General features: G+C 34.6%; 1 protein-coding gene across 1 annotated transcript in view; it reads right to left on the bottom strand.

The window, feature by feature from the left end:
* Nucleotides 1–27,645, bottom strand: part of ERBB4 (erb-b2 receptor tyrosine kinase 4) — a 529,970-nt gene that overhangs the window by 257,950 nt on the left and 244,375 nt on the right. The window contains exons 12-14 of the mRNA XM_032594121.1: nucleotides 12,923–13,055; nucleotides 7,926–8,019; nucleotides 1,796–1,950 (exon numbers count right to left, since the gene is read on the bottom strand). Coding sequence (XP_032450012.1) covers nucleotides 1,796–1,950; nucleotides 7,926–8,019; nucleotides 12,923–13,055 — 382 coding nt within the window. The remainder of the gene's footprint in view (nucleotides 1–1,795; nucleotides 1,951–7,925; nucleotides 8,020–12,922; nucleotides 13,056–27,645) is intronic.

Below are 27,645 nucleotides of genomic sequence, written 5' to 3' on the forward strand. Positions count from 1 at the left end.
CATTTATACCTTCATCCTCCCTTTTCGCTGACATCTGGCTTTTGTTGCTGTGGTAAATGGATCTCTTCATTGTCTCTACTTCTACTTCCCCCACTATAGATGTGTTCTTTTATTACATAATCATGATTTAAAAGGGCTGAGAGGAAGACACACCAGCCACACATCCAGACTATGGCTCTGCGATCTCACTTTCATTTCCCTAATGGCTTCATTGTAATTAGATTTGCAAAAATAGCAAAAGGTCTCATTTTGAATGGCAACAGCTGTTGACATCAACATTATATTGAATAATTTACTGGTTTAATTTTAGCTGCAAAACAATAAAACCCTCCTGTGGATGATTACTTTAGCAGGCAAAGTTTTCCCTTTCTGTTGCTGACTCTTCTGCTCCAGTGGCACCAGTTGTTTCTTCATGAAATACTCTTAACCCAAGTGTGCCAAAACCTCGCAAGGGGAGAAATTTATTCCTTGTAGTTTCCTTGAAGCTAGGTGTCCGTGTGACTATTTCAGTATCCTCAGTCTATGTCCTTATGTGTAAACCAATGAGATGGCGTTAGCTCTTCTAAGCTGAATTTAAATTTGAATGGCAGAATATTACTTTACCTTTTGAGGATCTACCACTTCACAGAGTGACTTAAGCTGATCTCTTGACCTGCAGGAAATTGTAGCAGCATCTGCAAATTGATGTCCTCTTGGCAGAAAATGATGTTGTTGCTTGCTTAACTTCTTCAATATCCCCTAGCAACTAGCTCTTAATGTGGCAGAAAACATTCTTTATAGAATCTCATACTCTCCTGCCAGATATAAAGTACCCGAGATAATTCTCAAAAACAAGTGTATGTATTTGCACGTGTGTGTGTGTGTGTGTGTGCATGTGTGTGGGCACTCATAATGAAGAAGAGGATTTATGGACAGAAGGAGGATAGAGTATATTAAATTGTTCTCAAGTCTGAAATTAGTCATCTTCTGGAGGAAAGAAAAAGAAAAGCCCTTATTAAAATAGATTTGCTATCTTTTAAAAAATAGGTTCTGGAATTTGTTACATGAGTGGCATTATTTCTTTCAGTTCAGTGCTTTTCTTCTTTCTGTAATATGTCTTTGTTTTACAACTGTTTCAATATCAAAGGTAATATAATTATTATTCATTTTATAATGCATCCTTTTGGAAAAAAAGATAGAAAACTGGGTACCCATCTTTGAGTTGTCCTATACTAGTCAAAGAAGTTCTAGATTATAGGTTGACCTGTATTAAAATTACTTTCACAAAATGTATTTGTGATTTTACTAATATACATATCACTAAGTTCTCCCCCCACCTTTTTTTCTGTCGTTATTTTGCTTATATTTTGTTGAAGGAGTAATCCAAGGCAATATCTATCAAAGAGAGCTATCCTCAACTTAAGCTGGTTGTAAGAACAAAGAAACATAATCAGAAAACTTCTGTTAAAGATTGATTAAGCACACATCTCCAAGTATGACGGCTATCTTGTCTCTTATAAAATATCTTCAATACCAAGTAAAATTTAGAAGAATTTCTAGACTCCCTACAAGTACACCTCCCACCAGCTTCATAAAGGTGTCGATAGAATACTTTTAGGTAAATATTTAACAGAATATTTCAGAGAGTGTACGTTTGATTACATAAATTGTTTTCTTAGAAAGTATTCCTCTTCAAATCAACATATTAATATAAAGATGAATCGAGTTTTACATGAACATGTTATATAGTTAGTAGATGGTGTCAGGGGTAAAGATAACATGTGTGATGGAGTCCTTGGCTGGCAAGGATGCTTACCCTTGGGTGCAGTTTGGATGGCATGGATGGCACTCTCGATCTTGATCAGCATACTTGAAAATGAAACTGTTTGCCCCCTGCAAGCCATCTGGACATTTTTCCACACAGTTCGGGCCATCCTTAAAATGGGAACACTTTGTGCAGTTATCAGGTCCCTGAATTGTGAAAAACAAAACACAATGGAGAAAGAAAAATGGGTGCGGTTTCCTCTGGTATTCATGTGGATTAGTCCTTGAGACTTCAGTGAGTAGTCAATCTTGCACTAGGGAACGGGAGAGCATTTTCAGAACTACAAGTGGGGATGTCACTATGGCAGCTTTTCAATGTAAAAACGAGATGTAAACTTTCCTTTGATTATACTATGACTATTTGAGCAATGGATTTTAAAATTTACTATGGTTGAATTATTAGGAATTAGTCAGGTTAGGCAAATAAAAATTAATTTCTACGTTACACTCCATCTTAAATCAGCTTGTGATAAAGTTAAAACTCACACGTCTATAGAGATTTTAGTAAATAACAGTACAGTACTGAGAGCACAATAAAGGCACACTCTAGATAAGCAAATACAAAAGTCCCATAATAGTGAAATAGATGCATGCAAAATTTATCCAATAGTAAAGGTGATATAAATATGAGCAAAATAAATTTTAATGGCACTAATTCACTTCATATATTTATGTTGATAATATATAACCATTTTCTGATATGTAGAATGTTACTAAGCAATAATAGCATGCAAATATATTTAAATATCAAAAAGTAAAAATTTAAAACTCATATTAAACAAAATAATTTTACAAGAAAAAACTCGTTTCAATTTGGTGCTAGGGATAGTAAGCATGCAAAATGATAAGCCGTCTACCACCAAATCAAAGAAAATTGAGAATATTTTTATTAAAAATGCTATTTTCTGGGGTGCCTGAATGGTTCACTTGGTAAAGAGTCCTACTCTTGGTTTTGGCTCAGGTCATGATCTCCTAGTTTGTAGGTTCAAGCCTCATGTCAGGTTCTGCACTGATGTGTGGAGCCTGCTTGGGATTCTCTCTCTCTCTCTCTCTCTCTCTCTCTCTCTCAAGATAAATAGATAACCATTTTCTTAAAATGCTATTTTCTTAAGAGATGCCAATATATTTACACATTTAACTATTTTGAATAGTGATATTACCTACTTAAAAAGTTGACTTTTGGCCTTCCCTTTTGAACATCATATTGTCTTAGGTTCCTCTTTTCTTTGACCTCTCTCTGGAACTTCTTCCCCTGACCCATCTCTCCCCAAAATCTGTCTGTCCACATTGTTCCAACAATTATGACAGTTCACATTAAACACAATTTAGATAAATGAGATATAGTAAGTATAGAGGGAGATAATCAATTTTATTAGGCTTATAATTAACATGGTGAATCTGGGGGCCAACAACAAGCAGACATTGTACAGAACTATGTATTAGGCAGGGAGTGTCCATTCACAGGAGTGTATTACATCCTTCTACAAATGTTAATCCAAAAGTGTCCAGACATAACAAGTTGGAGATATAAGACATCAGGAAATCAATAAATATAACATTGTAAAATGTAAAGATTGAGGCTGCTAATGAAGAACAGTGGTGTAAAGAAGAAAAAATAATCAGGAAGAGGTTTCTGGAAATTCTGGGACTGGTGAGGTTCAATCAAGCACTATTTCGCTATTTTGATGTGAGATTTAGAACTAAAAGAAAATTATCCTATGAAACCTAATCCCTATTCAACCTGAAGAGTTTGCTATTAGCAACTTCTTATTTCCTACCAAAAAAGACTATTTCACATGTCTCCAATTTTAACACCTGCTCATGGGTACTTAGGCATGTAATGCCATCTATTATACAAAATCATTTACTGTGCAAGTATGCTCAGTGGCATGACTTATTGTACAAGACAAGAGACAGGCTGATGTCTTCCTGCAGAACAGAAGAATAAAACTAACCATGAGTAAATTAGGCATGGTGAAAATTAGAAGTTAGGAATTATTTTCCTATAAAATTCTTCTAATGTAAAATAATGTCCAGGTAAAATCAGAAGACACAAAAAATTATGAAACTAAAATGAAAATCATATTTAATGTTTAACTGTCCTTCTAACAGATTTTTTTGTGTATTTCTTTGTTTTTTAAGCCCCTCTCACCTATTTGATTGTGTGATGATACAAAACCTAACGTTCTAAGCTGACATAACTAAAAAAAATCCCGACAAATCTCAAAAGAAATGAAATATACTAGTTCTCCAACTCATTTCCATAAAAAAGATTTAAAGAAATACTCGTGTCTAATGCTTACTCTTCTATCATTATATTCCCAAAGCTTTTAAGAACCTAAGTTCAGTGAATGAGTTGATAAATGCAATGATAAAAAACAGAGGTGAAAGCAATATTGTTCCTTGTCTCTGATTTTAAGCTATCCTTAGATTCAATTATCTAGGCAGAAAACTAAAGAATAAGCTAAATCCTGATAGAAATATTATTTTTTTTCTCAGTAACAATTGATGATTTTCTCTGGTAACTACTGCTAAGAGACAATGCTAATATTCACCAGTATCCATTTCTCTTCCAGTCCTAGCCACATGGAAGACTGGAATTCCCCTCCCACCAGAGGTGAGGTATGTTTTCTTCTGGACCATGAAATTAAGTAGAAACGATTTATGAGACTGTCAGGGCTCAACTCTCCAGCCTTCTCTTTGCCTGCTGCCATGATGTGGGGATCCCATGCGAATGTGGAGATGCCATAACTCAAAGCATCTCAGAATGCTACACCATCTCAGGGAGGAGAGCTGACTTGCAGTGCACTTTACATGAAAAATATTTAAACATTTTCCTACAAGCTACTCTAATATGGGGGTTATTTGTTATGGCAGCACACCTTTATGAACTTGACTTTAACAACTACTTTAGCTTTTATCATTTTCTTCCCCTATCTCTTCTCTTGCATGCCACCTCTTTGGCTTATATTTTGATCTCCTACAACTCCTCTGGTGTCCCTTACTTCTCTTTCTTCTCACATGCCCTTCCTTATCTTTCCTGACAGGACCAAACAAGGGTAGTAAAAGTGAGACAGAATGGATGAAATTGCTAAATAAATAATAAAACGTAAAAAACACATGCAGATACACAAGGCTATAAAAACAGGGGCTTGCTTTATTTCAAAGCTAGCCCTTTCAAGATTATCCTGGATTTCTGCCACATTTAAATAGTATAATACTATCCCATTTGACATGTAGCTGTTATATTCTCAGAAAACATATTATCCTTATTATATTACAGAATTTTTGTGGGGGTGGGGTGGGGAGTGAAATGAATAGAGTGTAAAATTTGGAGGCAGAACTTCAACAGTTGAGTCCCAGCTCCACATCTTATAGATTGTTGACTCTTTGGTATAACTTTCTAATTATTATAGATTAAGTTTCTTTATATTTTAAATGGAAAAAGTGATCATCATATGCTTCAAATGTAACAGTATTTGACAAATATAAATGTGTACCAATTATTATTATTAGGAAAATATGGACAGGTCAGGAAAGTGTGATTCCAACAGAAGAAATGGTAAGGCCAGGTGTTGGAATTCCAACCTTCTTCATGACTTCTCTATCTCATCACAATGTCAGTCTCACAGAGAACCTCTTGGATATCTTAAATGATATATGCCTGTGACATGGCACACAAAACACTTCTGTCTATAGTTGTGATAATCAATATATAAACCCAGAAACAGGCAAAAACCTCATATAAACTGTAAAAGCTGAAAGCAAGCAATGTCCTAGTGAAAGGAGGATGGGTCATTGTTTGAACTCAGTCCTACCAGTTTCTCCGACACCATAACCTAAATTGTATTCTTACCTGCTTAGCATTTCAAGTTTTACTGATCGAGTGATCAAACAGGTTTTCTTGATTCCATTCTCTAATTTTCTACAAATAAGTGATTCAGGTTTACTAAATCTTTTCTACTTTTGACTTAATGCCTTTCCTAAACTCTAGACATATTAATTGACAATGTTCACACTGGGTGGTAATTTTAAGTATATGGCTCAACAATGCTGTCAATATGAAAACAAAATGCGTTCATTAAAAACTTAATTTTTTTGTTCTTTCTTAGTTATCAAATAATTTTCAAAATTGAAAAAAACACTATTAGGGTTTTTTTAATGTGTAGTTTACAAACTGTCTCAATCTTTTGAGTAACAGAAGAATGAACAAATAAACTGTGAAAACATACAAATTGAAATAAATTAATAAACTAGTTACTCAGCAGCAAAATTTTATACCATAGGAGACAGCAAGAGGAATAGAAAAAGCATGGGACTGGTTTTGCAGTCTCCTTGTTATTGTAATTACACATTTTTGAAGTCTCAGTCTCTCTGAAAGATACATTGTTTTTCATTATTTGACTTTTGGTACTTAAGTATGTTAGTGTTTAAAGAAGTCGTATATAGATAGCTTGACTTGCTTTAACAACCCATTTCAGAATTTTACTTCCCTATGTTTCATGTCATTCTTTTTTTTTTTTAATTTTTTTTCCAACGTTTATTTATTTTTTTGGGGACAGAGAGAGACAGAGCATGAACGGGGGAGGGGCAGAGAGAGAGGGAGACACAGAATCGGAAACAGGCTCCAGGCCATCAGCCCAGAGCCTGATGCAGGGCTCGAACTTACGGACTGCGAGATCGTGACCTGGCTGAAGTTGGATGCTTAACCGACTGCGCCACCCAGGCGCCCCTGTTTCATGTCATTCTTTACAGTATCCACATTTCTCTTTCTGTGGATTAATTGCCCTTTCCACTAATATCTTCAGTGGAGAAAGAAAATAGCTGTATATGCCCTTTGCATACTTACTTGGAGATCATTTACATATTGAATTGTCTTTTAGACTTTGGTTCTTGAGGCCAAATCACACCACTTCTTTTTCTCAGAGGTCTGATTTTCCAAGTTTAATCATCCTTATGGTAGTCCTCTGAACTGTCCAAGCTTTACACATCCTTCTTTAGATGAAGTTCCAGAACAGCTCATTGGGGCCTAATGGAAGTTTGGAGGGCTCAACGATATCTCTTTTCTAGCTTATTAAGTGCTGAATAAGCACTCTAGTAGAAAAATTAGTACTATTTAAATTCCACATAAATTCTTACGGAACAATGTTGAGCTCTCGGCTACACCCAAATGTTGGTCCCCAAATCATCTATTGAGAAATGACTCGATACACACACACACACATACACACACACACACACACACACACACACACACACAAAACCGGGAAATTTGTCTAAAGAAGGATGAATGTGACACTTTGGAATGACAAACTCATATTGGCCTCATTATTAAGAAAAAGCCTGAATGATGGGAAACAAAGGGAGATCTAAAAAGGAACTACCATTTTCTCTATAAGGCTAACTTCAAACATTTAATGCCAGTGTGTCCATCAAGACTTTCCTAATCCCATAGCCCCTCCTTCCATTCTCATAGCTCAATATTTCTCTCTGCCATAGTATTTAACACACTGTTTTAGATTTTAGTTTATGTTTGCCTTCTCAGTCTGTCTTAATGTCCTTCACAAATCCATAATAGTTAAATAATTAAACACAAATATGAATGTCTTATAGTTTACCTCAAACACACCATGAATTTTTACATTTGCATTCTTTGTATGCCTCCTCTTTCCAGATGTTTCTTCTTCAAAGTAGAGCTCAAGTATCACTTCTCTATGGGCTTCCTTGATGCCCTACTTTCCATCCCAAAGACAGATAAATTTCTCTCTATCATTTTTGTTCCTATAACAATTTACACATATTTATATTTTATCAATTATTTTGGTTCAATCTAATTACTTATAGATCCATCTTTTCAACACTGTGCAATTTCAAGGGCATCTTCATATTCTCTTTTTAAATACATTATATGGGACATAAGTATTTAAGAAATTTAATTTGTAAATATTTTGTCTCTACTACCAAACTGTAAGCCTCTTGAGGGCAGAATATCAAACATGATTCCCCTTAGTATGCTATAAACACCTGCTGAATGGATGGATAGACGATAAAGCAATGACATAATAAACATTCACACATGTAACTAAATAAGCCAACACAACCACAGGTGTCTTCAAGCTTACCGGTCCATGGCATGTGAGGATGCCGTCTTCCATCTTCTCGCACTGGGGGTCACACTCCACACAGATGGAGCCATTCTCAAACTCTCGAAATTCACTGTGAAAACATCAGCTGCATGAGGTGGTATAAGCAAACAAGCTGTCAACTTAACAAATGAAGTAACATCTGCTAAAAGTCCTATTGGCAGAGTAAATTCTAGAGTTTGTTTCTCAATGTGCCAGGAGCATCAGAATCATTTCCCTGTACATTAAGGAATAAGCTCTCCATTAGGAGAAAAGATAAACTGCAGCCAGATGGCTCTCCCTGCCCTCCACTGGGTTCAACGATAGACTCATTCAGGAAACATCTCTCTTTTGAGAGATATTCTAGCAGTCTCAAAAAAAAAAAAAAAAAAAAAAAAAAGGGAGCGAGAGAGAGAGAGAGAGAAGAAAAAAAAAAAGTATGACTCTTCCGATGACACAGCAGAATTATTTTCACTCTTTTTTTTAAAGTAAAGCTGTGCCTGTTTGTCTCTATATAAAATGTTACTCTTGGCTGAGCTTTATTTTTTAAACTCTGAAAGAACTATTGTATTTTTCTTGTTGCTAAGTTACATGATATTCCCCATTCCTGTCCTTCAAATCCCAAGACTCTTCAATTTATTTTTGGTGAAACTTCAAAAAATGCTTTGATTTCTTTTCTTCTTTTAAAATAGCTGCCTTGGAGAATTAGAAAAAATAGCTTTTTATGGCAGATTTTATATTCTTAGATTATTGATCTAATATCACAACATCTTTTTTCAGTTTAAAATCTTTTTGAAGTAATTCTATAAAGTATAAAATTAAAAAAAAATAGTTCAATGGTAACATTCTAAAACTTTTTAATTAAAACCTAGGATGATGTTATCCCTTTCCAAACCTCACATTTTGTGGCCATTTCAATATTAAATGTTATCAATATGTAAGTTTTCTAATCAATACCTATTGTAAAGTTTTCATTTCAATAATTGGTTATCATTCATGTACATCATGTTTATACACCCCATTCCAACTAATGTGTGAGTGGATGAGGCACTGGGTAACGACAATTTAGAATGTCAGTTACAAGTCATTAACAAAACATGACTAAATAATTAGAGCTTCTGTATTATTGTGTGTCTATGTATCATGAGCTATCATTCCATACTCAAAGCATTGCAAATATGGCATTTAAGGATTAATTGCATGATAAATTTAAATTTATTTTTCCTAAAGTGTTCACTTATTTTTACAGTGAACTATCCCATTTGGCTATTGTAAAGTGTTAATAAATGATAGAAGTCTAAAAGGTGGGCTATATTTTCTGTTGGTTAAATTAAAACTACACTTACTTCAAAGCAAAATATTGGGTTTTCAAAACACATGGCATAAATTGATGGTTTAGTTATATATCAGTGCACATATTTATCTACATGGATTTTCCATTTTTAAAATGTGATGTTGGTTTGCTATGGACTAAGCTTTTGATGCATTTTATTGAGTTTAAAATCTCAATTACATATAAACAGACTGTTTTTTTTTTTTGTTTTTGCATGTTTCATCATTAGTGATATAAAGCACTCAACAGAGGAAATCTTCATAATATAAAAGTCAAAATGACCTGGTATGAAGTGGTACCTCAATTGTGAAGAGAATCATTAGTATTATTTCTATAATGAAATTATAAAATTATAAATAATTAACATGAAATTATAACAAAACCTGCAATCGTCAGCAAATTCCTGTTTTTAAGAATAGAGTTTTGGGTTACTAAAGGGTTATGTTACCGAATGAAGGTCATAATTTTTGTGGCACTAAAACATAGGTCATTCTTTTCTTTCACTTCTTCAAAACCCTTCCCCACACAGAGTTAAGGAGTAAGGTGAATATGTCATAAAAAGTCATGGAGACAACCCAGCTGCCTTTTCTTCTGCAGATTAGACGTCTATTTGTATGGCTTTGGGCTCTCTTCCTTTATGCTCTCAGAACGGATCATTCCTACAATTTTTACTATTTCTTCACTCTTCATTGTCACTGTCTCCATCATTGCTTTTTCTTCCCCGTTTCCTATTGATTATACTATGACTGCCAGAGATTCCCTTTCTCTTGAATCTGACCTAGCAAATCACTGTCTACTGAGCGTGAGTTTTGCAGACTATGTTTTTTGTCACTTGTTTTTGCTACTCTATAGCCAATCCTGTGAGCCAGCACCAATGCTCTGCAGTCAAGTCCTTCCTAAACTTCACTGGTGTTCCTTCTAGGACTTAAATCCCTTAACATCTCTAGACTTAATTTTGTAAATATCTTCTGTAAAAGGGAAAAACCGTGTTTCAATGAGAGGTTGTGAATGTTAAATATAAAAAATGCCTACAAAGAGCTTAGATTGGCACCCTTTCTGATGTTTCCATGTTGTTCTTAACGTTTCAAAAACATTTAACCATGTTGCCAGATAAGAACAATTTTAAGACTGCATTGTAATGAGCTTTCTCTTTCATTTTAAATGCCTGTGCACTCTAATTCTGAGTTGCTGAAATACAGTGGCTTCTATGACCTGGATTTGAATGCTAACAGCCAGGAATTAACTGGTTTTCTAGTCCCCTTCAAAAAGTCCTCTTTTTAGGACTTCTTCTCATATGATAGTCAAAACTATTTTTATATAAAAATAGTTTCCCTGATTTTGGTAAATGTCACATTTGTATTTGTTTTCAGTAATTTTAAGATAACTATTCTACCTAGCCATCTAATCAGCTTGGATAAATTGACACGAAAAGGAAATGATTCGCACAACTAGGTTATTTATCCAAGATTTAAAACTAGGAAGTGATGAAGTTAGGATTTGAATTAATTCTTCCTCAAAGGCTGTTTTAACTAACTGCCAAGCAATGTCAGGAGAAATTAGCCAGTGCCACAAGATTGGAAGTGGGAAAACCTATCATTGCATAGACTAGAATTACATCAGACTTTTACAAGGTACTTTCACTTATTATCTTTCAAGCTAATTCTTGTATATGATTTCTTAGAGCCCTATTACTATTGCAAAATACATGAAAAACTTCATAGCTTTTAATATGTTTGATTTAATGACTTGTAAAATGCTAAACTTTCAAAAACAGTCTGGTAATCAGTGTTGTTTTTTTATAAAACAGGTCATTTTTCCTTAGCTTTCATTATTTTGCAGACATGAGACAGAGGATAGTATATGCATTTGCATATGTATCATTTTCATATATCTGACAAGTTGAAAATGGAAATGTTAAAGAAAAACAATAGAATCTGGAAAGATACAGGACGGAAATCAGATGGTCTGAATTCTAGTGTTGGCTTGTTTCTACAGTGTTCTGATACTGGCCAACACTTAATTCTACCAGTTTTCACTATTTATAAGATGTTGCTGTCAGAAGACATGATTGCTACAGCCCCATTTCCTATACAGTACTATATACATATATATATATATATATATATATATATATATATACACACACACATATATATACACGTATACATATATATACACAAATAAACTTGTAATTCACTAAATGGAATTAAAATCTATTAGTTACACTTTAATGGCATCGATTGCTAAACAACAAACAAGCATATTTTAATCAAGTATTTTATGTTCAGATAATATCATTCTATTGTAATAATGAGAATAAGCATGAATACAATTTAATGAGAAAAGAAACACAGAATTTGCTATCCATTATCAAATTTATAAGTTGATTGTAACTTACAAAATTATAAGCTGAAATTTTCCTGAAAAACAATTAAATTCTTATTTTAAATTGTTTCATACTTAAATTTCTCATTTTATTTTTTTTCCTAAATTTCATGAAGGGAATTGATTTCTTTCAAAGAAGAGACGTATCAATATTATTATGATCCAAATATTTCTATCTTTCTGATATAAAATGCAAAAGTACAATGTTTCCTCGGATTACGAAAACAGTTATTTAAAATGGGACAATTCTATAACTGCATTGAAGAAATCATAATTCATGGTTTTATTTCAGCAAAAGCAAAGGCACTGTACATTAACCATTTACAGGTCACTTAAATACCATAATATTGAATTGTACAAGACATGTAGAATTTTAAAACAAAAATTCAAACCTGTAAAAAAAAAAAGATAAAATGGGACAATTCATGAAACAAAAGAAGAAATGAAATAAAGAACTTCAAAACTACACTTTTACAGAACTGTTGAAAATCCTTTTGGTGAGCATTATGAGAAAATTTGAATCAGGAACAGTACTAAAAAATGTATTATCACACTAATGAAGGACAACTGTGATGCATGAAATGATATGTTATGATAAACTGATTTTATGACTATGTGAAATTCCATGCAACAAGATATATGCCAGGTTTTATTGTTGGCAATGTGATTATTATAGCACCAGCAGGAATTTAAAATACTTGATTTAAAATACTGCTTAGGTTATCTTTAGAAAGTGGGAGAACACTTCCAAAAACTTCTTCAAATAGAAACTACAAAGGCAATTTTTCTATAGGGTTAAGCAGTTGTCAGAGACTCAGAAACATGTATTGTTTCTAATACACAAATAGACACAGAACTTGGATGGAAAAAAATCAAAAGGTATATAGTATTCCAGATGAAAATTAATAGGAAAGCATGTGAAAAAAAGATTATTGGAACACCTGAAAGATTACTTGTAATAATCTCCTTCATAAGGAAAATAAGAATATATTTTTCAATTTTGCTTAAGTACAAACTGCTATAATTTACTAAGAATGATCTATTTTGGTACACTTTTTTAAAGTGTGTATAATAGTTGATACATATTTGGACTTATTTCAGATAAAAGTCTTTCCCTTAAAACAATTCTATTGTTGTCACCTTTATGCAACAAGAACTCCCCTGAAAAATCTTGGCCAGCTCACACATTCTGCAATTTTACCATTTTCTTATATTTTAAAATCTGAAACACTCAGTAGTCAAACTTATGAGGTAAAGGCAACATTGTAAGATGCCTTACCCATCATAGAGGTTACAAGACTCTATGCAGCTCCTTCCTCTGCTGAAGCGACGGCAGGACAGGCATTGGTCTGGGCCAGGTCCCCAGCAGCCATCACTTGAACACAGATGGTTGCACACCATTCCTGCAGCAGCTAAAAAGCACACCAAATTCAAGGAAGAAACAAAACAGAAGGCTGTGTCAAAACTTACCATTTTAATATGACTCTTCCTAAGTAATACTGTTTCTGAAGAAGTGGGATTGAAAGAGATCTGTGGCAGACAACTCTGTCTGCCCACCCAGTCAGTCACCATGACCCACCCTACTGTCACCTTCTTCCATATTGCAGAGACCCCATCAGTGCCTATATATATAACCACTACATTTCTCATGAGAATGACCAAATATCAATTGTCTACATCAAAATTCTAGGGAGGAAGCATGAAAGAAATTAATCTTCCAATTAAGGTAAGGAACAGACCACCTTTCTCAATCCAAACCTTTGCTCCACTATGACACCAAAAATTTCTTCAATTCCATATGAGAGCTTCATGAAGATATAGAACAAATCATCTTTGTTTTAAAACAAAACAAAACAAAATTTAAAAAGAGAAATAAAAAGAAGAATATCTGGAAGATGAGAGGGGAGAAAGAAATGGAAATAAAATACAAGTTTTTTATAGGCCTCTGCTTGCCTTGCTATTTAGCCAAAGTGGCACATGTGAGCAAAACATTTTGCAAATATATGAAACAAATCATAGTAGTCATTCATGAGGAGGTATAAGAGAATAAAGTAATAACAAACTAAAATTTAGTTTTATCTCTGTATATTGGGGAGAAAGGTGCCAAAGAAAATTTGGGCTTTTTAAAATTGCTACTTAAGTTTAACTGCTCTGTGCTGACAGCTCAGAGCCCAGAATCTGCTTTAGATTCTGTGTCTCTATCTCTCTCTGCCCCTCCCCAGCTGGTGCTCTCTCTCTCTCTCTCTCTGTCTCTCTCAAAAGTAAATAAACATAAAAAAATAAACTAATTACTTAATTAATTTCTACTTAAGTTTGCCATCTCTGTTTCCCTTTATATTCAGTAACATTTATTCAGTATATTATTACTTATATAGAATAACATAATTTTAGTTAATGGATACTAGGTATTGAATAAGAAGGGCCTATAGAGACTTCAAATGTTATTCTGAGTGTCTGAAAAGTTGATTTGTGGCATCTGAAACACAACTCTGTGTTTTCATAAAATATTAAGAATTTCCAAGAAGATTTAAAAAAAATCAAAAACATCCTTATCTTCCCATTAGTTACCAAGTTTAATTATTATGGGATGCAAATTGTCATGACAAGAGCATCTGTGAGGTGGGTTGGGATAGAATTGAATATGTGAGTATAATATAAGCAGGAAACATATCTGTGAAAGTTACCTTCTCTAACATATGCTTGAGAAAGTGAATTGCCAGCATCCATGATGCTAACTAGTTTTAAAACACTGAAACAAAATAGCCCAATTTGAAATTCATCCATGTTGCTGCGTGTATCAATTTTCCTTTATTTTCCTCACTGAATATATTCCATTGTATGTATATACAGCATTTGTTAAATAAACCATCCACCTATTGCTACACATTAGACTGTTTCCAATTTTGTGCTACTAAAATTAAGTTACTATAAACATCATGTACAAATCTTTGTATAGGCATATATTTTCACTTCCCTTCAGTAAACACCTAGGAGTAAAATGGCTGGATAATACGGTAAGTGTAAGATTAACTTGTTAAGAAATGATCAAATTGTTTCTCAAAGTAGTACTATCTTACATTCCCAATAGCAGTAAACTGAACTCAAAAATTAAAGTTTCCCCACATTTTTGCCAATATTTGGTATGGTCAGTCTGTTTAATTTTAGCCTTCCTAATAGGTCTGTAGTGATATCTCATTATGGTTTTGTTTTTTTTATTTTTTTAAAGTTTTTTTAATTTTTTTTTAATTTATTTTGAGACAGAGAGATAGTGAAGAGGGGAGGGTCAGAGAGAGAGGGAAACAGAGAATCCCAAGCATGCTTCACACTGTCAGAGAGCAGAATGCAAGTGAGGCTTGAACTCACCAACCATGAGGTTACGACCTGAGCTGAAATCAAGAGTTCGACACTTAACCAACTGAGCCATCGAGGCGCCCCTCATTAAAGTTTTGATTTGCTTTTCCAAAATGATTAAAGACACTGAGCATCTTTTAATGTGCTTATTTGCTGTCTATATATCTTGTTTGGATAAGAGCTACTGAATCTTCTCATTTTGTATTGGATTGATTGTTTTCATACTACCTAGTATTAAGAGTTCTTTACATATTCACTGTCTTTTGAAAATTAGAAGTTTTTAATTAGCAAACAAATTTATCAATTTGTTCTTTTATAAATTGTGCTTTGGGTATCATGTCTAAAAAATCTTTGTCTAATTAAAGGTAGCAAAGTTTTTCTATGATGGTTTCTTTTAGAAGTTTTATGGTATTGATTTTACATTCAGGTGTATGATCCATTTTGAGTTAGTTTGTACGGTGCTGTATTAGTCGAGCCTCTCCAGAGAAACAAAACAAATAGGATATATATGATTTGTCATAATGAATTGTCTTACACAGTTCTGGAGGCTGAAAAGTCCCTCCATTTGCCCCCTGCAAGCAGAAGGGCCAGGAAAGCCTATAGCATAATTCCAGTTTAAATCCAAAGGCCTGCAAACTAGGAGCACAGATGGTTTAAGTGCCATCTAAGGGCAGGAGAACACCAATATCCTAGCTCAGAAGTCATACTTAGAGAATGAATGTTCCCTTCTGTCTTTATGTTCTATCCAGACCTCTAATGGACTGGATGATGCCTATCTATTTTGCAGTAGATCCATTCAGTCTACAAATTCAAATGCCAATTTCATCCAAAAACACCCTCACAGACACACCCAGAAATAATGTTTAGCCCCACCATCCAGTCAATTTGACACATAAAATTCACCATCACAAGTACTAAAGTTCTATTCATTTTTTGCATATAGATATCCAATATTTCCCACACCGTTTGTTAAAAACACTATGTGCTGTCATCCAGGCTTTGTTGTTCCATTTAGAGAGCACAGATGAGTAGATTTAGCATAATTCTTATGGATCCTTGGATTTTCAGAATGGTCAATGAGCACTGGCTTCAACTTTAAGTCACCAGCTGTGCTAGCCCCTAACAAGAGAGTCAGACTGTCCTTTGATATTTTGAAGCTAGGCATTGATTTCTCCTCTCTAGCTATGAAATCCTAGATAGCATCTTTTTCCAATATAAGGCTGCTTCATCTATACAGAAATTCTCCTGTTTGGGTTTTTATTTTTAGGGAACTATAAATTCATGTGCAGTCGTCAGTAGTGATACAGGGAGATCCATGTTCCCTTTACTCAATTTTCCCTAATAGTGAAATCTTACAGAACTGTAGTTCAATAACACAAAGAGCATATTGACATTGATACAGTATAGATACAGAAGATTTCCATCACACAATGATCCCTAATGTTGCACTGTAAAGCTGCTATAAACATTTGCTTATCGGTTTTTACGTAAATATAAATTTTCATTTGTCTGGAATAAATGCTCAGTGGTATAATTGCTGGGTCATATGAACTAAAATTGGGCACTTTAGTTAACATTTGTTGTTGTTTTTGAGAAACTGCTGAACTGTTTTCTAGGTGGTTGAACCATTTTACATTCTCACCAGGAGTGTAGGAATGATCTCATTTCTGCTATATTCTCTAGCATTTGGTTTTGTCACTAAAATAGCTCTAGCCATTCTGATAGGTGTATATGGATATCTCATTGTGGCTTTAATTTTAATTTCCATAAAATGGATAATAATATTGACATCTTTTCGTGCACTTATTTGCTATCCATATATCCTCTTCAGTAAAATGTATCTTTGTCTTTGTCCATTTTTTTTAATTGTTTTTTTCAACGTTTATTTATTTTTGGGACAGAGAGAGACAGATCATGAACGGGGGAGGGGCAGAGAGAGAGGGAGACACAGAATCGGAAACAGGCTCCAGGCTCTGAGCCATCAGCCCAGAGCCCGACGCGGGGCTCGAACTCACGGACCGCGAGATCGTGACCTGGCTGAAGTCGGACGCTTAACCGACTGCGCCACCCAGGCGCCCCTGTCTTTGTCCATTTTAATTACATACTTTCATTGTTGAATGTTGACAGTTCATTATATATTCTATCAGCTAACCTATATCTATATATCATCTAACTTTTCTCTTTCTTTCTCTCTGCATCTGAGTTAAAAATAATTTCTCCCAATCTGCAGCTTGCACTTTGGTCCTCTCAATAAGATCTCTTTCAGAGCAATTGTTTTAACTTTAAAATCTAATTTATCAATTTTCCCTTTTATAGATTGTGCTTTTTGTGACAACTCTAAATTCTCTGTCTAGCCATAGGTCCCAAATATTTTCTCTTAATAATTTTTCAAATGCTTTTTCTATATTCATTAATATGGTCATGTGATTTTTCTTCTGTAGCCTATTAATATATATTATACTGTTTGATTTTCTATATTGAATAAGCCTTGAATCCCTGGAATAAGCCCTGTATAGTTATGCTGTATAATTAATTTATGTATTGTTGAATTGTTGAATACTATTTGCTCTACTTTGCTAAGGATTTTTGCTTCTATATTCCTGAGAAACACATTGGTTTGTAGTTTTCTTTCTTTCTGTCCTTCTGCCTTTCTTTTTCTTTCTCTCATTTATTTCTTTTGTTTGTTTGTTGGTTGGTTGGTACTCTTTGTTCACATATGTATCCTAATCTTAAAAATCATCAGTGCAAAGTAGAAATAATTACTCATTTTACAGATGGGCAGAGACTCAGGCTAAACTGCCTCAGGCTACAAGTGTCAGACTAGGGGTTTCAATGCAGTCCTGCCTTGTTCTCTTTACCCAAGTGGGGATGAAAGTCCCAGCTCCATACCCCACCTTCTGTGACACCAGATGCCAGGGAGGTTGGGGCACCTTGTTTTAGTCTTGTGAGGGTAGAAGCCCACACTTCTCATTCCTTTCCATGGGTGAAGTTGGGCCATGGTTTCTTTCTGTGGTGTTTGGCTAGAGTAGAGTAGTTGTTGCCTAAAAGATTTCTGATACAGCTAGTATGCCCCTTTCCTGGTCCTTTGGAGAGAGAGAACAGGATTCCATTTCAGCTTTTTTGGTTGTGTTTCTGAGTTTTCAGTTTCTTTGCCTCCGAATCTGGGAGGTAGGAGACAAAAAGAAAACCTAGGGGCCTCATATCTGTGCTCTTTCTTGGATTCCAAGTTGCCAAATATGTCTTCCTTCTTCTCCCCAAGTATCAAAATCTTACATTTCTTTTATATGTAATGTCCAAGGTTTTCAGTTGTACTTAGCAAAGGGAATAGGCAAAGGTACATCTAATTCATCTTACCAGAAGCAGAAATCCTAGTACACATCTTTAATTTACTGCGGTCTATTTTCATTATATTCTACCACTATTTCAGTATTTTCTAGCACTTAATGTATGTTCTAAGAACCCTAAGATAGGATATATCCATTTCGCCATTACTAAGCTTTGAACGACCATCATACATTTTACTTTTCTACATGCTATTCACCACATGCTCATTATTTTAGTCTAAACATTAGATTGCTCTTTTAAGAGAATTAAATAATAAAACAAAGATTCTATATATGTATCCATGTAGGGCTCTTTATCCCATATGTAGAACCATATTTTCATCTGGTATTGTTTACTCCTACCAAATGACTTCTGTTGATGTTTCTTGCAGTGTGGTTTTCCCTTGGTGCTGCTCTCTCTCTGGCACTCTGTCTCTGTACTCCAGCTGCCTTGGTCTCCCTGGAATCTCAGCTCTGCCCCCTCAACTCAAGCAGTCTCTGGGACTCTTCTGGGTTCCTCCTGACTATGCTGTGGTCTAAAAATTCTCTCAAAGTAGTTGGTCAGAGCCATCGCCAGGCTCACTTCATTTGTTTCTGCACTATTAGGAATCACTCTCCTTCATTATCTAATATCTACTCTCTTGCCAATTGTCATTTCATACATTTTGTTCTTCTTGTTGTTTCATGAGGGAGAGTAAATCTGATCCCTGCTATTATGTCTTGGCCAGAAAAGGACATCCTATATTTACATTAAAAAATGCAACATGGGATCACTTGCTGTTTCTTGTTTAGAGACAAAAGTTTTCATAGATATTTCCCCAAAATTCCCCAAAACAGCTTCTAAGCACCCACAAAACTTTATTAAAAAGTATATCTCCTTTGACGTGCCCGGGTGGCTCAGTCAGTTGAGCATCTGACTCTTAATTTCGTCTGAGGTCATGATCTCATGGTTCATGCGAACAAGCCCTGCCTAGGGCTCCATGCTGATGGTGTGAAGCCTGCTTGGGATTTTCTCTCTCCTTCTGTCTCTGCCCCTCCCCTGCTCATGCATGAAAGCCCCCCCCCCCCGCCTCAAAATAAATAAGTAAACTAAAAAAAAAGTATACCTCCTTCTATCCTGTTTTAATTTATTTACTTTATAGTTATAATCCTAAATAATATATAAATGTAATTTTTTTTTAATTTTTTTTCAACGTTTTTTATTTATTTTTGGGACAGAGAGAGACAGAGCATGAACGGGGGAGGGGCAGAGAGAGAGGGAGATACAGAATCGGAAACAGGCTCCAGGCTCTGAGCCATCAGCCCAGAGCCCGACGCGGGGCTCGAACTCCCGGACCGCGAGATCGTGACCTGGCTGAAGTCGGACGCTTAACCGACTGCGCCACCCAGGCGCCCCTATAAATGTAATTTTTAAAGATAGTCTGAAAGAACAGAGACTGAATAGAGTGCTTTCCTATGTAGCTAAGATTGTCCCTCTTCTCAAATATATTATTATTGTAAGTAACTTATAAAATTTGTGGACTTTGCTTAATTACAGTTTTCTCCACATCTTAGATTTATAAATTAAACACCATATATTGTAACTATTTTTTTTTCTTCATATCGTGTGGAGACTCTTCAAAACTTGAATGATTTTATGTTCTACTTGGGAAAGGCTGACAGTTTATCTGCTATATTGATTTTAAACTAATAGCAACAGTTCCTTCTTTCTTATTTATTTATAATGCAGGGAAAGAGGGTTCTCTCACCATACAAAAGAAAAGTCAATTGAAATGGAATCTTTACATAGGTTTCATATCACTGATTACTTACATGTATATGTGACTTGTACTAACTTACAGATGTAAGGAGATTAAAAATTGGTTCAGTTAAGCTGACTGAACATAAATGTGTAAGATCAAATTCTATTTCATAGAGTTAGAAAGAAGCCAAAGATCTATGGTATCAACCAATATAAAGTTATAATACCCATTTTTATAATCATTCAGCCATTTTAAGTTATTAATAGAGTTTCACACTCTGCAACATGTATACATTTATATACACTTCTAATACACATTTGCGTTTGAATAAATCCCCAAAAGTGGAAAAAAAGTTACATTAATAAAGCAACTTGTAAATACAAGCAGAGTACAGACAAAATCATATTGCAATGTTATGAATCTGGCTCTATGGTTTCATCACTTTCAAATCCTTATAGGAAATAAAATCAAGGCTTCAAATTTGCCAACTTCTAAGTCTCTCAAATGCATTTTCAATTTCTTCCATTAGAATGTTGACAAAGTCATTAGTACCCCCTGGTTACTGCCAATTTCATGATATCCTATCACCCTTTGGTCTATTTCACCAATTCTTACTCATTTTTTTCAGGTTTCAAAGCCTCACACTCTTGTCCTTTCTCCTTTCCCCTACCAAGAGAGATGGACTCTTTAATATTGGGAAGGATAAAAGCTGCCTTCTTTGATTTTCTATTGCATGCTTTGAATTATATGGACAGGAGAGTTTTAGCTTCACCCAAGCCCCTACCTTCTTTTCAACTGCTTAATGCCTCCCTTACTCTGAATTTTTAGATCCTCAATTTCAGAACAGTTTTAGACCAGGAAAACACTAAGCTATCTATTGGAGGAAAGTGAGAATAAACAGAAAACAATTACTTTCTTCTCATTTTTTTCCAAACCACTAGATGATGGTATTGAAGGCTGTGTTGATCATTTTCTCCAGAGTGAAACCAAGAGAAGTGTCTTCACACAGCATAGAACAAAAGGCCAAGGAAGCTTCTTCTTTGAAATTCTTCAGAGAAAAGAACTTTCGATTAGCACCCAGAATTCAACAGTTCTCTGACCTCCCAGAGTGATAGTCACATGGGGAAGGAGTAGAAGGCCGATTCAATGGCTTACAGTTCAAAAGGCCATTACAAGCCTCACTAAAGAAACTTTAGGAATGTAGTGATTAGGCAACCTTTAACTTACTCTGTGTTTTCTCTGGAAGCTGTAAAATAGATTTTTCTTTATCTCATCTGAATTGTTATCTGTCTGTTAAAAATGTGGAGAGATAATAATGTGCTTAGTATTTCAACCTTTATATAGAGTATTGAACTTGCTTTCATTAAAATAGATGCAAGCTTAAATAATGGTTCTTGCTGCTGTGCTGCATGTGTTCAAGTAAATGGACTAGCTCAAAATATTGAAATAGAATACCTGTCTACAGGCACAAATGCAGAAAAAATATTTTTTCTTTCATTATACAAAACCATCCATGCTGTTTGTATTACTTACTATATATAGAGGCATAGGTTTTATTTGGAATATATTTGAACAGATACCACTAGCCTTTTTTTTTTTTTTAAGGCTAAAATACATGATTTAGTTGTAGTAGCTCAGTTTTGTGATCAGAGCAGTATAGATTCAAATCCTTATTCTATGACTAGCCATGTAGCCTCAGGCAATTATTTACATGTTACTCACCTGAAAAAATGAATGATAATATCTCCCTTTCAGGGTTGTGATGAAGAATAGACCTCATATTAGCAGAGTATTTAATGCAGGATTACTTAGCTAAATTAAGCCCTGAATAAATACTTAAGAGAAATATGAAAACATACAAGTATATTCATGTGTTTACTTCTAAAAATATTTGTTGAGAAACAACTTAACTTTATGCTAGACACTGCTAACAAATAAGGATATGATGAAAACATGAAATAAAATACATATTCTTTTATCTACAGCTTACAGTCTAGTTGAGAAGACAAGCATGAGATAAATAATCGCTGAGAGACAGAGAGAGAGAGAGAAAGAGGGAGAATGCACTGAGAGAATATAGCACTTGCCTTAACCTAATCAGTAAATTGCATTAGGTCTACCCACATAAGGAGGAATAAGAAACTGAGATAAGAAGGATAAATAGGAACAATTAAAGCAAAGAGGACTGGGGGAATTTGGTAATCACAACTCTAGCCAAGAGAGACTGAGCAGGGAATAAGATTAGTGATTATAGAGAAAAGGCTGGACATGGGCAGTGAGTGGGAAAGTGGTACCTGATGAGATAGTGGAGGTATACAAGAGCCAGATTATATAGGATTTACAGGTCATTTACAAGATTTTCTGCTTTGTCCAAAGAGTTATGGGAAGCTGTTGGAAGGTTTTAAACAGCAGAGTAAGGATCTTATTTTTTTTCCTTCTCCAAATTTTTATTTAAAAACCAATTTGTCAACATACAGTGTAACATTAGTTTCAGATGTAGAATTTAGTGATTCATCACTTACATACAACACCCGGTGCTCATCACAACAAATGCCTTCCTTAATCCCTACCATCTATTTAACCCAACCATTACCACCTCCCCTCCAGCTTTTTATCTATAGTGAAGAGTCTGTTTCTTGGTTTGCCTCTCCTCCCCCACTACGTTCATTTGTTTTGTTTCTTAAATTCCACAAATGAGTGAAATCATATGGTATTTGTCTTTCTCTAACTGACTTGTTTTTCTTAGCATAATACTCTTTGGGTCCATCCACATCATTGCAAATAGTAAGATTTCATTATTTTTTATGGCTGAATAATGCTGCAGTGGACATAGGCATGCAGATATCTTTTTGAGATCTTGATTTGATATTTTTTGGATACATCCCTAAAAATGGGATTGCTGAATCATATGGTAGTTCTCTTTTTAAGTTTTTGAGAAACCTCTATACTGTTTTCCATAGTAGCCACTCCAACTTACATTCCTGCTATACAAGATTTTCCTTTCCTCCACATCCTCACCATCACTTCTAGTAATTTCTCTTATTTTAACATGTGTGAGGTGTGGTTTCCATCTGCATTTCCATGATGATTAGTGATGTTGAATGCCTGTTTTCATGTTCTTGTTGGCCATATGCATGTCTTTTTTGGAGAAACTTCTCTTCATTCCTCTGCCCAATTTTAAACAGGAAAAGTTTGCAGCTTTCTGTTGAGTTGTATGGGTTTCTTACATAATTTTTGTATAAACACCTTATCAGATATAATGATCTGTAAATGTTTCTCCCATTTTAAGGTTGCCTTTTCTTTTTATTGATTTTTCTTTTGCTCTGCAGGAACTTTTTAGTTTGATGTAATCCCACGTGTTTACTTTTGCTTTTGTTGCTTCTGCTTTTGGTGTTATATTCATAAAATCATTGCCAAGACCAATGTTAAGGAGCTTACTACTGCTTATGTTTTCTTCTAGGAGCATTATGTTTTCAGGTCTTATGTTTAAGTCCTTAACCCCTTTTTAGTTAATTTTTGTAAGTGATATGAGATAGGCATCCTATTCCATTATTTTGCATGTGAACATTCAGCTTTCCAAACATCATTTATTAAAGAGACTATTTCTTCCTGCATTCAATATTGTTGGCTCCTTTATAAAATATTAATTGACTATATATGTATGGGTTAATTTAGAGCTCTTGATTCTGCTTCATTAGTCTATGTATACGTTTTTGTACCAGTATCCCACTGTTTCAATTACTATAGCTTTGTAATATAGTTTAAATCAGGAGCCATGAAGCCTCTACCTTTGTTCTTTCATAAAATTGACTTGGCTATTCAGAATCTTTCGCAGTTCTATAGGAATTTTAGGATTTTTTTTTCTATTTCTGTGAAAAATGCCATTGGAATTTTGATAGAGAGTGTATTGCATTTATATATGACTTTGGGTACTGTGGACATTTTAACAATATTAACTCTTCCAATCCATGAATGTGGGTTATCATTCCATTTATTTGCATTTTCAATTTCTTTGATCAATATTATGTAGTCTTTGATGTATAGATATTTTACTTCCTTCATCAAATTTATTCCCAAGTATTCCTAAGCTGTGGCTTTTGCATACTCAGTCTTTGTTATGTTGAGATATGTTTCTTCTATTTATTCTATATCTAATCTGTTGAGAGCTTTTTTTCATGAAAAAATGTTGAATTTTGTCAAATGCTTTTTTTTTAATTTTTTTTTCAACGTTTATTTATTTTGGGGACAGAGAGAGACACAGCATGAACGGGGGAGGGGCAGAGAGAGAAGGAGACACAGAATCGGAAACAGGCTCCAGGCTCTGAGCCATCAGCCCAGAGCCCGACGCGGGGCTCGAACTCACGGACCGTGAGATCGTGACCTGGCTGAAGTCGGACGCTTAACCGACTGCGCCACCCAGGCGCCCCTGTCAAATGCTTTTTATTCATCTCTTGAGATGATGATGATTTTTGTCTTTCATTCTATTAGTATGGTGTATCATTATATTGATCTGTATACTCTGAACCATCCTTGCATCCCAGGGATAATTCCACTTGATCATTATGAATGATTATTTAACTGTGCTATTAAGTTCAGTTTTCTTAAAAAAAATTTTTTTTTAATGTTTATTTTTGAGAGAGAGAGAGAGAGACAGAGTGTGAGCCTGGGAAGGACAGAGAAACGGAGACACAGAATCTGAAGCAGTTTCCAGGCTCTAAGCTATCAGCATGGAGCCCGACTAGGGGCTCAAACTCAGGAACTGTGAGATCATGACCCAAGCTGAAGTCGGATGTTTAACCCACTGAGCTACCCAGGTGCCCCTAAGTTCAGTGTTACAATATTTTTTTTAAGAATGTTTGAATCCATATTTATTCAAGGATATCAGTTTGTAATTTTCTTTTCTTACAGTGTCCTTATCTGGCTTTCGTATCCAAACAATGCTGTCCTTGTAAAATGAATTTGGGAGTGTGCCCTCCTCCACAATTTTTTTGGAAGAGTTTGAGAAGGATTGGTATTAATTCTTCTCTAGATGTTTGGTAGAATTCACCAATAAAACTAGAAAATAATAAATAAAACTGGGCTTTTCTATGATGGGAAGTTTTTAATTACTGGCTCAATCTCCTTACTTATCTGTTAAGATTACCTGTTTTTTCAAAACATAATTCAAACTTATATGTTTTTATTAATTAGTCCATTTTTTCGAGGTTGTCTACCTTGTTGCCATATAATTGCTCATTGTAATCTTTTAATAATCCTTTGTATTTCTGTGGTATCAGTTGTAATGTCTCCTCTTTCATTTCTAATATTATCTGGGTCCTCTCTCTTTTTACCCTGGTAAGTGTAGCTGAAAGTCTGCCAATTTTTGTTTATCTTTTTTTTAAAAAAAACACTGTTCATTTCATTAATCCTTTCTATTGTTTTTCCCTTCTATATTTCATTTATTTCAGTTCTGATCCTTTATATCCTTCCTTCTGACAACTTTGGACTTCGTTTTTTCTTGTCTTTTTTAATTCTTGTGGTATAAAATTAAGTTGTTTATTTGAGATTTTTCTTTTCCTTTCTTTTAAAGTGTAAGTATTGCTATAAACTTCTCTCTTAGGACTTGTTAAGCTGCATCACATTAGTTTGGCATGGTGTGTTTCCATTTTTGTTTAAGATATTGATTTATCTTTTAATTTCATTTAAGGACCAATTGATTGTTAAGTAGTGTGTTGTTTAATTTCTACATATTTGCGGATTTTCTAGTTTTCCTCCTGTTACTGATTCCTAGTTATATACCATTATGGTCAGGAAAGATAACTGGCATGACTACAATCTTTTAAAATTTGCTAAGACTTGTTTTGTCACCTGAAATGTGATATATCCTGGAGGATATTTCATGTGTGCTTGGAATGATATATATTCTGCTGCTATTGGATGGAATGTTCTGTATATGTCTTTTAGGTCCAGTAGGTCTAAAGTATAGCTCAAGTCCAGTGTTTCCTTATTTCCTTATAGTTCAAGTCCTTAGTTTGTGTATGGATGATCACTGAAAGTGGGGCATTAAAGCCCCCTGCCATGATTGTATTGTTAGTGATTGCTCCCTTCAGATCTGTTCAGATGCTCTGTTGTTGGTTGCATATATATTTATAATTGTTATATCCCCTAGGTGAATTCACCCCTCTTTTACTACATAATGACCATCATTGTCTTTTGTTACATTTTTTACTTAAATTCTATTTTGTCTAATATAACTGGACCTGGTTTCTTTGGTTGCCATATAATATGCTCTCTTCTTTTGCCTAAAATAATTTGAGTTGGGTTTTTGCCATTAAAAGAGCACTGGATTAGTTTCTTTTTGCTATTGTAATAAATAACAAAATGTAATCACTTAAAACAACACAAATTTAGTCCTTAGAGTTCTGGAGGTCAGAAGTCCTCTTGGGAAGAGGATCATCATAAGACTGTGTTGCAGTGACGTCTATGAGTAGGGAACATTAGGTATATATGTGGAATGAGAGTGTAGTCTTTGTAACATGTTAGAATGAGTTAAAACTAGAGAAGTTAGGAGGGATAGGAATGGGGGAATAATTGATAAGACATACCCACTCACTCACCATATTGAATAGGTTGAACAGACATGACCCAAAGCTTTGTTTAATATTTTTTTAAATTTTTTAACATTTATTTATTTTTGTGAGAGAGAGAGAGAGAGAGAGAGAGAGACAGAGCATAAGCGGGGGAGGGGAAGAGAGAAAGGGAGACACAGAATCCGAAGCAGGCTCCAGACTCAGAGCTGTCAGCACAGAGCCCGATGTGGGGCTCCAACTCACTAGCTGTGAGATCATGACCTGAGCCGAAGTCAGACACCCAACTGACTGAGCCACCCAGGTGTCCCCAGCTTTGTTTAATCTTAAGTATTCTAGTTACTATATCTCTGACTTGATGGCACCTGGGAAGGAAATTCTAATGGTGAAGATAACAGGCAGCAGGGACAACAGTGACAAAATATTAGAAAGTCCTTGAATATTCTTAGAACACTGAGCACATTATAAAGTACCTCTCAGGAGGCACATTAACTGTAATAGAGTAAAATACATTTCTAAGTGTTTTGTTGAAACTCTAAATACAGAAAATTTAATAGTACAATATATTGTGCTATAATTACTCAATTAATTTGTAAACTATTATTAAATATTCCTTTGTTTTATTATGTTATCTTACTAAAAGGAAAAAAAAAAAGAACACCATAGGATGCCTTTTAAAGTTCATTCTTTATCTTTGTCTCCCCAAACTATTATTAAATATATAGTTTCATGTTACTCAACTGTGAATTTTCCTGTCGTACATCCTTTTTGAGGAAATAAATCACCATAAGAAGAAATGAATTATCAGGACTATATGTTTTAATATATTCTGACTATAGAATAATAGGAAGAATGATGGGGGGTGTGACAGTAGTTTCTCAAATGATTTCCCACAGACATCTGCCTCAGAATGATCTGGTATGTGTTAAAAATGCAGAATCCTGGGCCTCAAACCACTGTATGCATTCGTTTCCTAGGGCTGGTGTAACAAAATGCCACAAAACGAGCAGGTTAAAATAA

This window comes from Lynx canadensis, chromosome C1, assembly GCF_007474595.2.
Source record: "Lynx canadensis isolate LIC74 chromosome C1, mLynCan4.pri.v2, whole genome shotgun sequence".
Classification (NCBI taxonomy): domain Eukaryota; kingdom Metazoa; phylum Chordata; class Mammalia; order Carnivora; family Felidae; genus Lynx; species Lynx canadensis.